This window comes from Castanea sativa, chromosome 4 (genome assembly GCF_040712315.1).
Source record: "Castanea sativa cultivar Marrone di Chiusa Pesio chromosome 4, ASM4071231v1".
In the NCBI taxonomy this organism is placed as follows: Eukaryota; Viridiplantae; Streptophyta; class Magnoliopsida; order Fagales; family Fagaceae; genus Castanea; species Castanea sativa.
Window position 1 is genome coordinate 44,581,660 of NC_134016.1, and position 19,917 is coordinate 44,601,576.

Here is a 19,917-nt window from a genome sequence, read left to right on the forward strand (position 1 = left end):
AACTGTATAATTAAATTTGTATCTTGGGTCTAATGATATATAAAAAAACAATCATCATAGAGCAAATGTTATATACTTATTTTTTGAAATTTTATATTATCTACTATATTAAAAATTAAAAAAACCACGTTGAATTAAATCATTGACATTTCTCTCAAAAAAAAAAAAATCATCGACAAATTTGACCCAAATATCTTTGTAAAATACAATCAATACCGTAAATAATCTTAAGCCTGTGATGAAAGTTAAATCTTTTAGGGGTACTGATAAGAACTCTTGTTTACATGAAGCCCAAAAGGAAAGAGCCCACCATGTTAATTTTCCCTTGATGGTTTACTTATGCATCCCATTGGTTCATTTACTTTTTATCCTGTTTCTTTCCTGTGTTCGTATTTAAAAATATATATATATATTTTTTTACTAGCCAAATTTTTTATTGATGCCAAAATAAAAACGGCATTTGGTCATCATTAAAACAAGAAGAGTATTTGGTTTTTTTTTTTAAAAAAAACAATAAAAGTAACACTAGGAACATAACAATTTTATTCCTAAAAAAAAAAAAGGAACCCAAGAACTTTCACTTTTTTTAATTTTTTTATTAAGTGTTAATTTTGATTTAAACATCGCTTTCATATGATTCTACTACCATTAAAATAATTCAACGCAATTGATATGATATACTTTTTTATTATATAAAAGTGAAGCTTACGTATGAATTCCATATACATGACTCATATTTATGTGAAAAGAATGTGTAATATACTAAATGTGGGGACTAAAAGGACCTAAGTAAGTATTTGGGTCTCGGACTTTGTTAATGGGCGCTAGTTTATTTTAGACTAAAAGCTTCTTAGAATTGTAACTCGGCCCATGAGTCGAGAGTCCGAAGATTCGTCTGAGGAGGAATATCTCCTCAGACAGACCCACGATGACCCTGAGATTCGCCAAAAAGATCAAGGCAGAGTTACGGAAAAACCATTGGTTAAGAGGGGGGATTTAAGCACCCTCCAGACGCAACGGTGTGAGGGAAATATCTTAGAAAAAGGCTGCTACCTCCACATTAAAGACCCTGCACCTATCTCCCTGGCCGCATTAATGGTGGAGTGACCCCTGAATAGTAGAAGTCAGCTTTCTTGCTATAATTTAAAGACTTCCAGAGGGTGGTGGATAGGACAGGTGTCTAATAGGGTGATTTGTGTGACACGTGGATAAAGAGGGAAGAAGAAGAAGTATTTAAGGAGGAAAGATGGCAAAGAAAAATGAGGGAGACAAATATTAAGAACTGTGACATTTGAGGAAAAGAAAGAGAAGTAATATATAATTTGTTCTCGGTTTACGTTCGAGGAAGTTTATTTTGCCCCGTTTGTCTTTTATTTGCAAACACTGTAATGTTTTAGCCTGTTCATCAAGTTTCAAATATCACTAAACTAGATTGCGAGCCCACACTCTATAAATTTCATTGTTTAAGGCTAATTGGACCTAAGCCCACGTGTATTTTTGGGTCCAAACACAATTGTACACTTACACTAAATATATGACATGATTTCTCCTACCACATAATATCTTTTATATTAGCATCATCACGATAAAACAACTTAACAATTACAAAAAGATTTTTTTTAAAATGGTTATCTCTAAACTTATTGTTAAAATAATAAAATACATAATTTAATAGTGATTTTTTTAAAAGTTATGATAAGATCACGGCATTTATCATACTTTTTTGTACAATTATTTTAATTGGACGTATGTTATTTTTACATAAATCTACTACTATTCTTCTGTCTATCATACTTTGGAACAAAGTTATAGCACGAAAGACTGTACTTTTATATTTGATCATTTTTGAGTTATTTCTTTTTAAATTCTGACAAGAGGTTCAAACCTGTACTAATGGAATTTTCTAAAATTATTTTTAATTAAAGGCAATGACCGACCACAACCTTTAATCTTTTTTCGTATTTGTCATTTTGAGTCCTTTTCTAGGTGTATAGCACCGCCCATAGTTCACGTTACCTGGACTAGTCACTTGGGTCACCAGTCACCACCATCATATAGAAACTAAACCAACTTTTTGTCCAAAGTATAACCTCATATCCAGGTCTGCATTAGCTTGTCCTATATGAGACTTTTATTAGTTTTTGTACTTTTTTATTTTTTATTATATTAAATTAATCAATCACCTAATAAGTTCCTCTATGACTTGTTAGGCCACAAGTCCTATAAAATTTGACAGTTTGTGAAGTAGTGTTGAATTTCATCATGACCAAAACTTCTGAGAAAATTTGCTGACTATTGCATAGAACTCTATTTTTTAATCTGAATTTATAATTGTGAATTGAAATTTAGCATCTTATTAAAAAAAATTATTGAATTTTTAGTTTGGGATTTGTTTTAAGGAATCATTTCAATGTGGACTAATTAGTTATTTAGACACGTGGTTAAGAGAGTGTGATGTGGGATTAGAATGGCAAAGTATGGAATTCCCAAAAAGAAGAATTTTATAATTATGATGATGACAATGTTTGACACAAAGGAAAAGGAATGTAAGCATTTGTCCTGAAAAGAATTTCCTTGAAAGCATGATTCCTTGAGGATGAAGGAAAGTCATATGGATTATTTTTTTGTTTCATAAAGTTGAATTTAACCAATAAACAAATTAATAAAGTTATTATGTTATTGTTTTCAACTTTTCTTTTGTAAAATATTTGCAATCTTTCCCTCAATATATATACACACACTTGCAAACATGGTTTGCGAAAAAGTTGAAAAGTTAATGACACTAAGCCACAAGATCTGCAATACAATCTGGTTTTTAGGTCATGAATCATGATAGGCTTTTATGTCAATAATTTAACATAAACTAAACTAGTCTAAAATCTAAGGAAATTATTAGGTTTTAGGAAACAAATAAAAAAACATAAGGTCCCAAAAAAGCATTGTAGATGTTCAGATCATTTTTCAAATAATTTAAAATATTTGCAACATGCAATATATATCAAATAATTTTCTTGAAGCATGGTTCAATGTTGTTTCTGAAAACAACTAAACATCTAAAACACCATTTAAAAATTGGAGCTTATGTGAAACATGCATTGTTGATCAAAGATTAAATTTAACCTCTTGTAATGCCATAAATAATACATTATATACAGTTTGTGACTCATTGGCATGGGACAATATTGATAATAATATATATAAAAAAAAGACAGGACTAAACATTTTTTATATTCCTAATGAATCAAGTTCAAAACTTAAAAAATGTCTTAATCAACTTCTTGGTTTCATTTTCATTATTCATATCAATAATTAATTAATAATATTTGTACAAACCAGAAAATTAGTCAAATGATATATAACAATATATAAGAAAATTAAAATTATTAAGTGCTAGTTTGGAATAGTATTTATTTTTCAAATAAAATTATAATTTTATTCAGTTTTTTAATCAAAATAAACTACATCTATAAGTTTATCTAGATGCCCATTAAACCTTGCTCATGAGTTACTTATTATCAATTTTTTTTCGGAAGCCCAATGAAACTTATTGCGTACTCCTTGGGAACCTCACTTGCTGCCTTATAAGCCTAAGCTGAAGGGAGTAGTATACCATCAGTTATTAACTTCCTTTTATTGTGGGGAAACATTTTTGGAAACTGATGGTACACTACTCCCTTTAGCTCAGGCTTATTAGGCAACAAGTGGGGGGAGTTCTCTTAAATGTGAATTGGCACAAAGGTTCTCAGAGAGTACGTAATAAATTTCCCTGAGCTTCCCAAAATGTTTCCCCACAAGTTACTTATTATCAAATTTTTTTTTGAGGAAGTACTTATTATCAATTAATGCTTATCTCTTGTTTATTTTGAAACAACAATAGTTATACATTAAAAAAAAAATATTAGGCTTTAAAATCTTGTACATATTATTCATTAGGATGCTTTTTTTTATTATTATCGAAAATTAGAATGAGTTTGGATGGCACGTTTCAACTGACGTTTTGCATTTGATGTTTGAAAGGTGGAACCCACGGCAATTGTGCACACATGGCACAGTTTAAACGTAAATTATATATTTTGCTAGGTCCCACACGGTATTATTCATATTTAAAAATTATTTTATTACAGTGTTTTCAGTAATAAGTTTTTAGTTTTCAGTAAATAAGCGGTATTTAAACAGAAGTTAAAGTATAATTATACATAAAATGAAATGAAACTTGAAAAAAATTCATATAAACAAATAAGTTTAAAATTTTAAAATAAAAAGAAAATAACAAACAACCCTATGTGTTTGAGATGAAAAATAGGCACATGCAAATTGAATTCTTAAAGCAAAAATGAAAATTGAAACAATTTATTTGGAGACAAAAAAGGGAAAATCCAAAGATTTTTTTAATGTAGTAATATGTGAAATCTGACAAGAAATATAGTAGTAAATTGAATTATATGTGTGGGGAGGATTAAATATGAATTTTGTACCTATACCACGTGTCAACCAATAGGGAACTAGCTTTTTTGTGTGTCAGAAAAAGCTATTTCCACATATTTCTTGTCATAGGGAGAGAGAGAGAGAAGGCAGAGAGTATTATGTGAAGCAGTAGGCAAAGCACAACTCCACCACCACCATATATCCTATCAAACTGATGAGACTGCAAGAAAAGAAAGAAAGTGAACCTCTGATTCTCTCTCTTTAGTCTTGCTCTTTCTTTTCTCATTTTCTCATTACAAACCTCACAGACTCTCACCAACCCCATTTTTGTAACATACATATAATTTCTCTGTGTCACTTACCGGAGTCTTGACTGACACCATGGCCGTTGACTTCAGAGCTTACAGGGTCCACTCTGCCAAGCACTTCTCTTCCGTTCAAGCTGCACGCATTCACTCTGGTATTTTTGTTTTTGGTTTTTGTGTTAGTTTTTATCACTTGTTTTGTTTCTGGGTTTGATAATTCATTATATATATATTTGTGGTTTGTTTACATTGGTTTTTTGTGTGTGTGTGTGGAAGGTATTTGTTTTTTCTTAACTGGGTAAGTTGAAAGCGACAGTTTTTTGCAAAGTTTGAGGTTCAATCTTGTGTACTGTGTTGTCAAGTTTAACAGTTTACCAACAAGAATCTAAGTTTTAATTTTGTTTCTGGGTTCTTGGATTGTTTGATTGGTTATTGATTTAATCGAAAAAAGAAGAAGAGTTTTTTAAGCTTTTAACGTAGACCCATGTTGTCAGAAGACCTTTCAGTTTTGCTTTTTGTTATTTCAGAAAATGAAATTGATACTTTAAATATATATGATTCTAATGGACCTATTCTGCTTTAATTATCAATCGGTTAGTATTGTACATGTTTTCTTGTTTGTGAGACTATTAGGCCTAAATAGTTTTGATATTTTACACTCTAATTACTTTTAGAGAATTTCAATACTTTCTGTTTATAGATTTTTATCCTATGTAGCACTAGAATCTTAGAAGAATGTTTTTGTAATACTAGGTAATCAAGAAAATAGGCTTGCAAAGGGACTAATGTAAGATCTTGAAAATCCGAGGCTTTGATTAATTAAGAGGCTGCAGAAAGTTCTGTTAGGTTGGAGGATAATCAACCCCGCCTAAAGTGATCATTATGACGAATTGCCCTGAAGATGAACTTAGTGTGCAAAAACAGAAGTGCAAAAAACAGTTAGAGGAGATCAATTGTGATCTGCTAACACATCAGAGGTCTTTGGAATGGCTTAGGACTAAATTGGTGATATTGAAGAGCAAAGCAAATCCTTCATCCAAGTCTTGTGGTTATGGCATACTTGAAAACCGGCAAAAAGGTGATGACCATAATTTGACTGAGAAAATATCTCAAGGTATGAGAGCAAAACGTGATACAGTTTTGGAGACATAAACAGGTTTTATAAGTATGGGGTGAACCATTCAAAGGTGCAGCCTAGTGGTGGAAGGCTTGGGATGCATTGTAGACCTAGGGGTTCAAATCCCTCCTAGGAGTTACCCTAGATTACCTGTTACATGGGTTGACGGGTAGTTGTTTGGGTCTAAGGGGCCCTGCCTTAGTGAGGTTTCATGTCATTAAAAAAAAAACATGGGTGATGAATTCTAGAATGAAAAATGGTTACTTTATGTATTAGCCTCCTCTTCATGATAGAGTGTTGTTTACAGAGAACTAATTGCGTGCAAAGTTTTCTTGCAATATAAGTTAGTTTCTTAGGAAAGAGATAAATAGTGACTGTTCCAACAAATTGTTTCAGGTTTAGATCACAGGGATTAAGGCAAAAGAGTTCATTCCCTTTCTCTGTTTTCTTTGTCTATTTATTTGTGTATGTTTTTCGCTTTCACATCCATTGTTTACATGTTAATTAATCTATCTGTGGTATTGTGGGTTTTGTTGTTGTTTTGATATATCTCTGTTGTGGTCACCTATTGGTCTCTAGATTGCTGAATGTTGTGTCTAACAATTCCTTTTTGTCCTCTTCCCCTCCCTAAACAGAAAGTCACACAATCCTCTATGATTCAGACAATGATGATGATTCAAGAGCTTTATTTCCTTGCCCCTTCTGTATTGTGGACATCGATGTTTCTGTGCTCTGTAGCCATTTGCAAGAAGAACACTGTTTTGACTTAAAAAATGCAGTATGTGCTCTTCTTTATTTTCATTTCTCAACATTTTTGGAGATAGATCTTCAAATCTGTCTTGCCTTCTTGAGTGATAAACTTCCTAAGGAAGGTGGTCTAAATACCTGGGTTCTGCTTCCAACTAATCCGGAGTTGAAAATTAATATATTTACTTGATATGGTGCAGCCTATCAATCACCATTTCAATAAAAATAACTATAATTATTCAGCATTTATGACATTGAAAGAATAGGGAAAAATGCATGTGAAAATTATGAAGTATTGTGTGTGTTTCAATTAGATTTTTATTAAGATTGAAATGCTTCAGTGTTGGTATCACAGGTTTGTCCTATGTGTGCGGCAAATCTTGGGAAGGATGTGATAGGGCATTTTATTGTGCAGCATGCAAGCTCACTGAAGGTATTGCTCCAATTATGGTTTGTCATGTTATAGATATAGAGTACCCATCTCCTTGAATTATATATTCTGCTTTGTATTTATCAGTGAAAAAAAAAAACTTCTTTGCAGCGAAGGAGAAAATCTGAGAAATATGGCTTCTTGAGTGGGAATTCAACTATGCTCGGAAAAAAGTTTCCGACACATCCTATAGGAAACAAGCATGAATCTACTCCTGATCCACTCCTCTCATCGTTTATCTACAATATGCCTTTTTCGGCGCCTAAATGTATCCCTCAAGATGAATGCTTCAGAGAAGATGCCTCCTCTGCCACATCAGATGTGAAAAGGTATATTCCTTTCTGTTCAGACTTATGGGGTGGTCTATCTAAAAACAAAACTTACGGTGTGGTCAGTTCTATTAGGAAAGACAATATAAGAAATTTCAAGATATAATATGAACGTTATTAATGCGGGTAAAATATGTCTGTGTGGTAAGTTTTTTAAGTTCCCTTTTCTTTCATTAATTTTTTAGATGAGATTTTATACTTTTGAGCTAATGTGATCGTCTTTTAAATTGCAACTGTGTTAAAGCTAGTATCATTTGTGTTTCTAAACTCTTTTTAAAAGAAAAGAAAAAGTGTTTATCAAGTATTGCTTAAAATTGGAATTTGTCTAAGAATAATATCCACACTAGAACAAAAAATTCCATACAAGAAGAAGACAAAAATCACACAGGAAATTAGTGCATGATAGAAGTTATATATATCGAATGAATGACAGGATAGGGAATTCATATTTAGATAAAGATAGTTAATCTATTTACACTATGTTATTAAAATTACTTATTGTCACTGCCTACTAAGAAATATGAAGTAGATTACTGCTGCAGTAGTAGCTACCTCCAAAGGCCATAATGTGTATTTCAGCTTCATTAAATATAAGTGCTGCATGGTGGCACCTGATAACTTCCTGAATTCCTGAATTACCAGAATAAATAACTTCTCTTTTTGTTTCTTATAACTTTACTCATTACTATTTCCAAATTTCATGTGAAAGATTAATAACAGTAACGTGAATATAAAACATTAGCACCATGCTAGCACCACCCGTTGCTTGAGAGAGCATAATATGATAACTACTGTTTTCATTGTTTGAAGTTCATTCTGGACATTTATTTGCAACTTCTAATTCTTAATCCGTTTCTAATGAGGCCTAACTATTTTCATTTGCTCACAACTAATCTCATCTCAAGTTTCACAAAACCTCTTTGAAAGTCTGTGCTCCCATTTTGTTCCTTATTTGCTTGGTTTACAAGATTGCTAATTATTGAGGGCCTCTATCCTTTTCTTTTGTTAAGTTATCTGGTCAATGGGGTTTGATTCTTTAAATTCCTGTGTGTGTGTTTTGAGTGCCCAAAGGGTATCCATAATTTGTTTCTATTTCTTCTTCTCTAGTTGTAAGACTTTGTTTATTAGCTTAGCTTCAGTTCATTGTGATTTGTAGGGTTTGTAATAACCAGCCACCAACAATTTAGCATACTTCCACAGTGTATATTGGAAATCATGACTTTTCAGTCATTTCATTTCTTCATTCCTTAACCACGGGTGTTTAGGAAGTGGCCCCTTAACTTTTCATCTCTGTCACTAATATGGCTTTGGATAAACATGATGAAGTCTGTGCACTCGTTTATCTGAAGTTTTTTGTTTGTCCGATCACCTGTTTCAAAAAGTGGAGCAGTAGGGAGTCTGCCTAATATCGTTCTTTTCTGTTATTTCTTGATGTTAATGTGCTAGATTTCATACTTTATTAATTTTTTAAAATTAGAATCCCTTAGTTGATAATATACTATCGAATAAACATGCATATTTTTTAGCTCTTCCGATATCACTGAAGTCTCATCTGCGGTTCCATTGATGTGCTTTTAGGATGGCTTTGAACTAATCTAGAACTTATATTTGATTAGTTAAATACTGTTTATAGTTGTGATGATTAGGAAATGATTGTGAAATTGTGAATTGTGATTGGTGAAGAACAATATAATGATAGGTTAGGATCAGGAAACTTAAATACATGCATTTATGAGAATGGAATACGATGCTAGGCAATGTTACTGATGCTTCTTGTTTGTGCAGCATTGAGCCGTCGTCACTGCATGAAGATCATGAACAGGATAAAGAAGAGAAAAGGAAGAAAGCAGCTTTTGTCCAAGAGTTGATTGTGTCAACCATATTCTAAAAAACATCCCCATGCATGTTTGGTGAAGCTCACAACATTTTTCAGAAGATGCAAAAGGTTGCTTCACTTGCCAGTTGCCAATGACCCGTTTTCCACAGGCACTATGTTTTTCAATGGTGCATAACTTCAGGATATAAATTAGTTTCTATATTAGGTAGCCGACTAATACATGTTCATGGAGAGCAGTGTGAATTTATTTTCAACCTATCTATGTGATGAGTAGAAACAAACGTTTCTATATATAAAGCTACTTAAATCTATGATATCTAAATGCCAGGCGCAAATTTCACTGGTGGTGCGTTTTGTTTGGTGTTACCAAATGATTAGCTTCAAACTATGTCAGCGAAAGAAAGCAAGGAATCAAAACAATGAGAATAATAAAATTAAAATGGGAGTCTTCCTTGGTTTATTTAATAATGAATAACTTTTTCAACATTTCTCTTCATATTATTCTCCGCCCTCTATTTTTTCTTTAACAAATGTTAAAATTGAGATCATATATATGATTGTTGAGAAGGTCCTAATGATCGGATTAAAGATCATTCAACTTTCAATAAATAATAAAATGAAAAATCATCAATAATGATGATGTATGTTAACAATTACAAGACTCATTTAAAATATATAAGTAATCTGATAATTTAAGGTGGAAAGATACAATTTATCTTATATTTTATATAAATAAATCAAGTCCTTAGAAAAGATATACAAAAGTATATTTCATATAAGAAGAACTTGGAAGCCGAAGGGAATACATTTATTTATTAAAAAAATTAAAAAATCAGGGGCCACAAATTAGTAGTATCATTAATGTTTAATGATATCAATAAAATCAAGCGACACAAAAATTTTCTAATAAAAAGGGGTAATATGTTGTAATTGATGCATAAATAATAATTTTATTTGTAGTAAGATAATGTGAAAGTGTTGTTGCATCATATATAGGTTATAGCTTCACACTTATAAGTTATGAAGAATATCGTGCACCTATAAAATGATAAGGTTGTGGTTCTTTTAATTAACAATATTTGCAAATACACCTTGCAAGTTCCAACTTCTATTTTATCTCTTTTATTTCATGTAAATAACATTTTATTCTCTTTTCAATCTTCTCCACTCAACCTTGATGATTGAACTTCACCAATCATACCTTTCATCCATCGGTGCTCATGAATTACAACCACCTTACTAAGGCCATGAAGATTAATATCAAACACAACTCGATTACTTGGACCCATGATTCTATAAGTACAAATCGCCCCATTAGGTCTTAGGAATTTTAGTAAGTACAAAACATCATTTTCTAATTTCTAGTGGAGATGGTATTCGCAAGTATAGGTGACATGCCACCTACAAAGAGTATCGAAATAAATCACGCATTTATTTTTTTGGCTCAAAGGGTAGAAAAATTGCATGCATTCTCAAATTTGGAATGGGCGGTTTTGGGAAAAAAAGAAGTAGGTAATCAATTTTAGGATCAATTATCCATTTGGTCCCTAATGTTTGTTAGGAGGATTTATGTCAAAGATGATAACTTCTCACCTAGCTATTAGTTTCTCACCTAGCTAGACATCTACACATTAAAGGGAGGTCACTCCTTATAAGCACATCTCCATGTGCTTCCTTAGGTGATGTGAGATTTCATAAAATGCAAGACTCCTGATAGTAGCTTAATTTTGTATATTTATATCATTATTAGAAAAACATTATCATAATTATTTTGAGTTAATTCATGCATTTTATAGTTGATTTTGGAATAATGCTAAATAATAAATTTTGTGCTTAAATGAATTTTAATGCGTGAATTTGTCTTTTATAGGATAATGAAATTAAATAAGTGGATTTGTGCAAAGAAGAAATCTAATGGACTTTAATTTTACAAGGGTCATAATGAAGTCAAAAAAGGTCAATCCAATTAAATTCAAGTCCAATTGGAGTAAGGAATCAAATAAAATTTGCACCTAATCCAAGCCCAATTCGGATTAGGATTCCAGCTTGCACAGTAGTTAGTATTTGGAGCATAACTTTTGGCTCAGATGTCCAATAGAGATGATTCAAGTTGTTCTGGAACACCAACTTAAAGGGCTACAACTTTGTAGTTCACCGAAAGTCCGAATTCTGAAGATAAATGGGCCAAAAACGTCGGTTAAATGAAGCCTAAAAATCTGAGATTTTCTCTAAACGGGAATTCAATTTGTAATAGGATTACTTGACCTATTTAAAGGCTCTTTAGGAAAAAATTCAGAAGAGAGCTGTTGTAGAACATAATTTAGATTTTCTTAAAGTTTCCTTACAATTTTTAGAGTTTTAATTGTGTTATGGCTTGCTAGAAGCCTTGCTAAGGCAAGGGGTGAAAGCCAGTCGTTTATTGGTATGTTCTTAATAATTATTTATTGGTTTTAAAGCTTATGTTTTTATGTTTTTGATTGTTTTACTCATCTAAAAAAGTATTTAATTCTGTATAATCATTTGATTTATCGTAGACTCCTAGCACGTTAAATGCTTAATATTCTCTGCGAACTAATTCACTAGTTTTGTTTTGCGTAAAATCAATCAATTGCATGAAATCACCTTAGACAATTAATTCTTAGGTTTTTATTATTAAATCATCCAACTAAGATCATCATTCGTATGAATTTTAGTTGAGTTATAAAATAAATATTGTTAAGGCTACCAATAGATGTGTTGTGTGTGGATCTCTAAATCTTAGCGCTTTAATATATTGTTATTTTTTCTCAATTTAAATTACCTTTACTAAACTATCAAAAATCTCTTCAGTTAAATTTTATTATTTTAGTTTTATTCTATTGTGGCTTGCTAATCAATTCCCTTTTTCCCTGTAGATTTAACTTCGGACTTTCCAAATTATTATTTCGCGGCAATCCTGCACTTGAGAGCATTATTTTGATGGTAGCTTTGTAACTTTAATTTTTTATAATAAACAAACCATTGAACATTTTTTTTTTAAAAAAAAAATTAAGAAAAAATCATTTAAAACCATGGGCTGGATTTTCCCTTGTAGCCCATCTCATTGACTATCCAACAGCCTGTTAGGCCCAACCCAACCTAGCCCTTTTCCAACCCTTAGGTAATCCATTGGGATTAAACTATTAATTAACTCTAAATTTAGTTATTTATTTTATTATATTAGTGGTTTAAATTTTGATTCAATCCTTCTTCGATTAAGATATTAAATAATTATATCACCGCACACATGCGATTGTCACTTATATTTGTGAGGGTGTGAGGGCAAGAGTCGGGGTTCAAATTTTCATGAAGGAGTTTTACACACCTATACACTTAAATAAGGCTAGTCTAAGGTTTAACTTACTATATATATCCATGGTGGATGTAAACTGTTAAGCTAAATTACAGAGGCCTTTGTATTCTTGTATTACTCTATTTTATGCTTCCGCTTCTGCATCTAATCTCTCTCTCTCAAGCTTGCTCCCAAATCTACCATGCTTTCTATCTGCCCAGTGCCCACTAGACTTCTAAATATATGAAATGAGAAATCTGAAAACATTTCCAAATAAAATACTTTCATTTGTGACTAGAAGAGTGCACTGAGCTGGACCCATGAGGAAATATGAAATGAGAAATCTGAAAACCTTGCCATATAAGTACTTTCATTTGTGACTAGAAGAGGGCACTGAGATGGACCCATGAGGAAAAGACACTGAAAGAGACGAGAACGACTGCTGTGGAAAACTAGCTTTGCTGTGATTGGCCTTGAGTTTGGAAATTAATAATGATTCACACTGCTATAATCTTATTCCTAATCCAATGAATAAGCAATTAAATTTGGGCTTTAAGTTCATTGCACTATGCTGGCTCACCAAAAGCCTAAATTTGTAAACGTCAAGTGGGTACAAACGGGTCCTCCAGTCAAATTCAAAACCTGAACAATCAGACCAAAAACAAAAAGAGAATTAGACGAAATGAGAATATGAATATGACTAGGTAGGGATAGCAATATGAATATGACTAGGTGGGGATAGCAAAAATGCCTCTTGATCTGTTTTGTACCGCTTTGCTCTACGTCCTCGAGTATATATATGAGAAATGTTAGGGACACATTTTTGCACAACTTTGTACCACAACTCGCCACATGGTGAGTTGTGATTGGTTAGAGTGTATTAGTGGGTCATGTGAGGGCACATTCTAACCAATCACAACTCACCATGTAGCAAGTTATGACTAAAGTTGTGCAAAAATGTGTCCCTAGCATTTCTCTATATATATAGCCCTGTCTTGCTTTGCTCCCCGTGTGGTACTTTTCCATCCCGAAAAATAACACATCTCGCCTTGAATATATATTGTTCAATATTTTATACATATCCTATTCAAAAATTAATCCTTATTCCCTTTTTCTTTGTCCATATTTCAATGTTTCATCTCTATCTTATCAATGTTGAAATAGGATAGCACAATGTCTTTACCATCCGGTCCAGTACGGGTTTTTCTCACATTGAAAAGGTGACGAATTGCTTATAATCTGATCCCATCCCCTTGTCCCGTTGTTATCCCTGATATTATGAATACTTAGAGCACCAAAAAAGGAAAAAAAAAAAAAAAAAAGGACTATTGCTTTAAACTGCGACAATTGATTGTTCCAAATGTTCAATCATCCCAAGACAAGATGCATTGCGTTTAACCTGCAATTGCAAACAAACACAGACTATCATCAATTTCATGGACGAGCAAAGAACTCCAGAAATGAGCTAAATCGGGAATCATCAGTATGCTGCCGCTCTCTTCGAAACCCCATCTGCGGTGGCTACATATAACCAGCCTTCTCCAAGGCATTTTGTTGCAGGAGTCATCTTTCAGATAGCAGGAGCCCTTACCAAAAACATTTTCATTCTAATATAATAGATTGAATTATAAATATAAAGGAGTAGTCGTTTTCTCATAAACAATCAAATGTACTAACTATTACAATATGAAAACAGCAATCACTCTCTTGAAGGGCTTTACTTTTCTATCTTAGATTTTTGGCATCAATTTTCCTTTTCCATTCTATTTTCCAATAGCAGAATTTCATGCTAAAGTTAATACTTAGTACTTTCAAATGGTGGACATACCTGCACACATCATCAAGAGCATAATGTCACTGTTTTTTTTTTTTGTGGGGGTGGGTGGGTTATAATTCTTTATTAAGGGGAAAACATAATTACCAATGTTTCAAGACCAACTCTGCTTATTATGAAGACATAAATGACACTTTTACAAGGCTAAAATGACAAAGGGACATTTAGCATTGTAGAAGTGGCACCTCAAGAGCAAACGCAACACATCTTTCAAACAGGTGATTGTGTTATTGTGTAGACTTAACATAACCCATATCTCAAATGCAACAACAGAACTAGTTGGCATGTATAGAGCATGACTAGAAAGAACCACCCAGGTGTGGCTTATCAAGTTGCTTACTGCAGCTGACTTATCTTTTCTATTTTCTAAGAAAACTGTGTTCACTCACTGCAACTAAAAGTCAAAGAAGAAGCCAGAAAGGAACTCAGACACTGCTGTAATACCAAATTGGAGCTTCCAAGTAAACTAATAATGGTGCAAAAAAGCCAAGCCTAGAGATGAGCAACTTTTTCTAGAAGGCTCAGTGAAAATTTGAACATATATCTTCTTCAATCAAAACCAAAAAGTAGCAAAAGAAACTAATCATTTCCCTCTAGATCAAGGTTGAACATCAACCTCAACTAACAGGGGTGGCACTAAGCATCCAGCAATCAAAGCTGACTTGAAAATCATCTTACGTATTGTATTTGCTTCCTTTTCAGTGTTAAAGAAGCAAATGCAGGTAAAAGAATCAATAATTTAAGGATTCTAATCCACGAAAATTTAATCTAAATTTATTTTATAAATTGGTAAAAAAAAAACCAACATACAAATTTAGATTACACATGCACCAGGTGTATTTATAAATTATCAACAAAAAAAAATTCTGTATTGGTAATTAGTAATTACACATGCACCAAGTGGGTGTTAAACTCACAAACTCGGCCTCCTCCTTGCTCTTACAAGGTGAGGAAGTGACATTTAAACTTAAGCTCAATAGCAATTAACCTAAACCGCACATCATGTTTTCCAATCTTTTCTTTCACTTGACCAATAAGACCGGGGAAAGAAAGCCTTAGTAAAAGGAGACAAGTGATTGTGCTAGCCAAAGATACAAAATAGAATATGTGAACCACCTTTGTTCATCAACTGGAGTAGTAGTTGCCTAATTATAATAAAAATATTCTTAAATAGGACTCACACAAGCTACAGTTCATCCTCCCAATCACCTAATGTGTTGCATACTTAATATCAAAATTTCAATCAAACTACTAAACAACATACAGGTACTACTATTATCCAGCTGGGGTATATAATATGAATTAGTAGGTAAGTATTTCTGATGATAATCTGTTTCATGAGAATAGAGAATACCACCTGAAAAACAGTACCAGCTTGCTCAAAGGGAGAAATGCATGAAAATCCCATATTTCCACACAAGCAAAAATTCTAGAAAGTCACTTTAAGTAACCTACCAGATGAAGAACAGGAGTAAACAAAAATAACATTAAATCATCATTAAAATATCATCCGACTAGGCTAGACATTAGCACAAAGAAAAAGAAGTACAAACCTAAAAAAAATATATGACATTGGAGAGATCAAAGTTTTGTAAAATGGCAAAGCTAATTGCATAAATTTGAGAACAATAATGTCACTTTGCCACCACTCAAAAAGCGAAGAGCATCATTACCCTATCACGCATTCCAAACCTTCCTTCATCATATAGTATCACTCAATGATTTTCTGAATAACACCAGCTCCAACAGTCTTCCCTCCTTCTCTGATAGCAAACCTCATTCCTTGCTCACAAGCCACAGGCATAATAAGTTCCACAATCATCTTCACACGGTCCCCAGGCATAACCATTTTTGACTCCTCATCCTTATCATTCATAATCGTCGCCACCCTCCCTGTCACATCTGTAGTCCTCATGTAAAACTGTGGCCTATACCCTGCGAAAAACGGCGAGTGCCTACCTCCCTCTTCTTTCTTCAACACATACACAATTGCCTCAAACTTAGTATGAGGCGTAATTGTCCCCGGCTTAGACAAAACCATCCCTCTCTGAATATCAGCCTTCTGAATACCTCTAAGCAACAACCCCACATTATCACCAGCCATAGCATCATCCAAAATCTTCTGAAACATCTCAACCCCAGTCACAGTAGTACTCCTAGTATCCTTCAATCCCACAATATCCACAGTATCTCCAACCTTAATTGTACCCCTCTCAACACGTCCCGTGGCAACTGTACCACGACCCGTAATCGAAAACACATCCTCAATAGCAAGCAAAAAGGGCAATTCAGTTTGTCTTTGTGGGATTGGGATATACTCATCCACAGAGTCCATAAGTTCATAAATCTTATCAACCCATTGATTCTCACCACGTTTGATACTAGGATTAGCCAACAAAGCCTCTAAAGCTAACAAAGCAGAACCAGAAGTAATTGGAATATCATCACCAGGAAACTCATAAGAAGAGAGTAACTCACGCACCTCTAGTTCCACAAGCTGAAGCAACTCCTCGTCATCAACTTGGTCTTGTTTGTTCAAAAACACGACCATGTTTGGGACACCCACTTGTTTAGCCAACAAGATGTGTTCTTTCGTTTGTGGCATAGGACCGTCAGCACCCGACACGACAAGAATCGCTCCATCCATTTGTGCGGCACCGGTGATCATGTTCTTGACGTAGTCGGCGTGTCCGGGGCAGTCCACGTGTGCGTAGTGTCGGTTCTCGGTCTCGTACTCCACGGTGGCGGTGTTGATGGTGATGCCACGCGCTCTCTCCTCCGGGGCGGCGTCGATTTCGTCGTATTTTTTGGGGGTGCTGTTACCCAATGTGGCTAAAGCCATGGTGAGCGCGGCGGTGAGGGTGGTCTTGCCGTGGTCGACGTGGCCGATTGTGCCGATGTTGACGTGGGGCTTCTTTCGCTCGAACTTGCCTCTGGCGGCGCGTACGGTGAAGCGGTGGCGCGTTGTGGGGGAGGCTGGTGTGGGGGTGGGAGTGAGGTGGAGGATTGTGGAGGGGTTGAGGAAAGAGGAGGAGAGGAGGGATTTGGGTTTAGGGAGGAAAGGGATGGAAATGGAAGAGGAAGAGGAAGGGGAGGAAGAGGGGGAGGAATAGGAGTAGGTGTAGGTGAGTTTTGTGGAAGCTGCTGAAGAGGAGATTGCCATGGTGGGTGGATGGGTGGTGGGATTGGAGGAGAGAGTGTGGAGAGTGAGAAGGGGGAGTTTTTGAGAGAGTGTTAAAGAGTTGAAGTTGAAGGTTTGAGTAGTTGGGTTTGGTTGGGTTGTGTTATCTATTGGAAGAGAAAAGAGAGCCTCATATCATGAAGGGAAGAGGGGTTTATCCGTTGCTACTGCTGTTTCGGGTTTGGGGTTGGGAACTTGGGGGAGTATAGGATGTGGTGCGAGTTGGGTTACTTGAGGGATGATGGGTTTTCTGTGCACTCCATCTTAAGATGACACTTTTTATTTTTTTTTTTAGTAAAATATTATTTTCTGTGCAATGCATGTTAGATGGTGCCACGTGTTTTATTTATTTATTTTCTTAGGTTTTTTTTGGTTGTTTGTTTGGGAGAAAGTTTTTTTCTTAGGGTTGAAAAGGATTTGAATCTTTGAATTTAATTTATTATTGTTACTATTATTTTTCTAAATGATAATTACATTTTCATTTAGTATGCATTTTTTTTTGTATGAGTAGAAACACACACACATATATATATATTTATTTATTTATTTGATTGCATTATTGAGAATGCTCATGAAAATATTTTCAAGTCTTCAACTAGTATGAAAAATAAAAAATATTCATGAACATATATATATATATATATATATATATATAAAGAGAGAGAGAGAGAGAGAGAGAGAGAGAGAGAGAGAGAGAGAGATTGGTGCCATATTTTATTCAACTAAACCGAAAAATTAGAAAAAACAAAGGAAAAAAATGTATGGAGATCCAAACTAAAATAGAAAAAATAAAACCTAACTCTTTTTGCTAAGGCAAGAGCTATAGCATTACCCTGCCTCCTAATATGATAGAAGGAGTGGCAACCAGCAATTGATTGAGTGTCTTTAACTAGATGTCCAGTGGATGGAGGGGATGCACTAGATTTATTAAAAGCCTTTACAACCATTCCAGAATCACCTTCAAAATAGAGCTATGAATGCCTATTCCAAAATGAATTGAACAACTCTTCTTGCCGCCAACATCTCAAGTAGAACCATGGAGGCTGGCATGGGACTTTTTCTTGACAAGGCTGCCATTACTTCCCCATCACAATTTCTCACCTCAACTCCAATGCTGATCTCATTTGTATCTTTGAAGAGTGCCCCATCAAAATTTGTTTTAAAATCATCATAGGCCAAAGGAGACCACTTTACCATATTTGTTCTAGAGCAAGAGATGGAGTGAATCAAAGTCAATTTCTTGCCCTTCTAGAGTTCCTGGAGATGATCGCTAGCACCCTCTGTGATTCTTTGAATTGGAAGACAATAAAATTCATCATGCCAACAGCATAATCCCACAAAATAAAATATCTTAATTGCAAATTCACAATACCAACATATCTACAATACCAAAATTCACTCAAAAAAAAAAAAAAAAAAAAAACCAAAGAGAGAAAGAGGTGAGCTATGATGGTTCAATCTAGACATGTATGGGTTGTTGTTCCCAATCTGACCACGAGTGTGCTGTAGTAGGTCTCAAAGAGAGAGAGAGAGAGAGAGAGAGAGAGAGAGAGAGAGAGAGAGAGAGAGAGAGAGAGAGAGAGAGAGAGAGAGAGATTGTTTGATTTGGCCAAAAGTGGGTCACGACAATTTGATCTAACCATAGGTGAGCTGCAAGGGTATGTGGGGGTAGGGATGATGGCATAAATTGTTTTATGCCTCATTAGAACATCCCCATCCCAAAATCTTATCCTATCCTATCTTATTTTACCATTTCAAAAAACTACTTTATCAATTATACCATATCATTTTACAACACACCCAACATCCCAACTTTTATATTCCTATACAACACATTAAAATAATATATCTACACAATAATATATATATATATATATATATATATATATATATATATATATATATATCCCAAAACAATATCTCTCCCCTCTCTCTCTCTCTCTCTCATTTCTGTCTCTCTTCCTCCCCTCTCTCTCACTATCTTGAACAAACTCAAAGCCCAACACAACCACCATCCAAACCTAACCACCCTAGCATCTGCTAATCATAAAAAACACAACCTGCCACCACTGGAATCAACAACACAAGCTGCCATCACCACCATCAACAACACCACTGCTGCACCACTTGCTACCCCAACAAAATCACAACAAAAAATCCATACCAAAATCACCCAAATCAACCAAACAAATCATAACAAATCTAAAACCCAAACTCCACACCACCACCATAGAAACCACCACTAGAAATGAGTCTTTGTGCAAGGAATTACTTCAAAGTTCAAAGCCTGAGAAGATGAGCTTTAAGACCCACTCCCACCATGCCGCCGCCACCCATTGACCCACTCCCACCCACAAACCCACCATGCTGCTGCCACCCATTGACCCAAAACCCACTCTTAC

The 19,917-nt window shown here is 34.3% G+C and overlaps 2 protein-coding genes across 3 annotated transcripts; one reads left to right on the forward strand and one right to left on the reverse strand.

Moving 5' to 3' along the window:
* The first annotated feature begins 4,536 nt into the window (after nucleotides 1-4,536).
* Nucleotides 4,537-9,532, forward strand: LOC142630252 (protein DEHYDRATION-INDUCED 19 homolog 6-like). Of its 2 annotated transcripts, XM_075804230.1 has the most exons (6): nucleotides 4,574-4,885; nucleotides 5,484-5,808; nucleotides 6,483-6,625; nucleotides 6,950-7,027; nucleotides 7,136-7,353; nucleotides 9,139-9,532. In XM_075804230.1, exons 2-6 carry the CDS (start codon nucleotides 5,613-5,615, stop codon nucleotides 9,239-9,241), a joined length of 738 nt encoding a protein of 245 aa, XP_075660345.1. In that variant the 5' UTR covers nucleotides 4,574-4,885; nucleotides 5,484-5,612; the 3' UTR covers nucleotides 9,242-9,532. The 2 variants fall into 2 exon arrangements, with proteins under 2 accessions (XP_075660346.1, XP_075660345.1); XM_075804231.1 differs by lacking the exon at nucleotides 5,484-5,808 and having other exon boundaries at nucleotides 4,537-4,885.
* A 6,274-nt stretch (nucleotides 9,533-15,806) lies between these two features.
* On the reverse strand, nucleotides 15,807-17,703 carry LOC142630800 (elongation factor Tu, chloroplastic). Its single transcript, XM_075804852.1, has one exon. The coding sequence runs from the start codon at nucleotides 17,495-17,497 to the stop codon at nucleotides 16,046-16,048; it is 1,452 nt and encodes a 483-aa protein (XP_075660967.1). The 5' UTR covers nucleotides 17,498-17,703; the 3' UTR covers nucleotides 15,807-16,045.
* Between the last annotated feature and the right edge of the window lie 2,214 nt (nucleotides 17,704-19,917).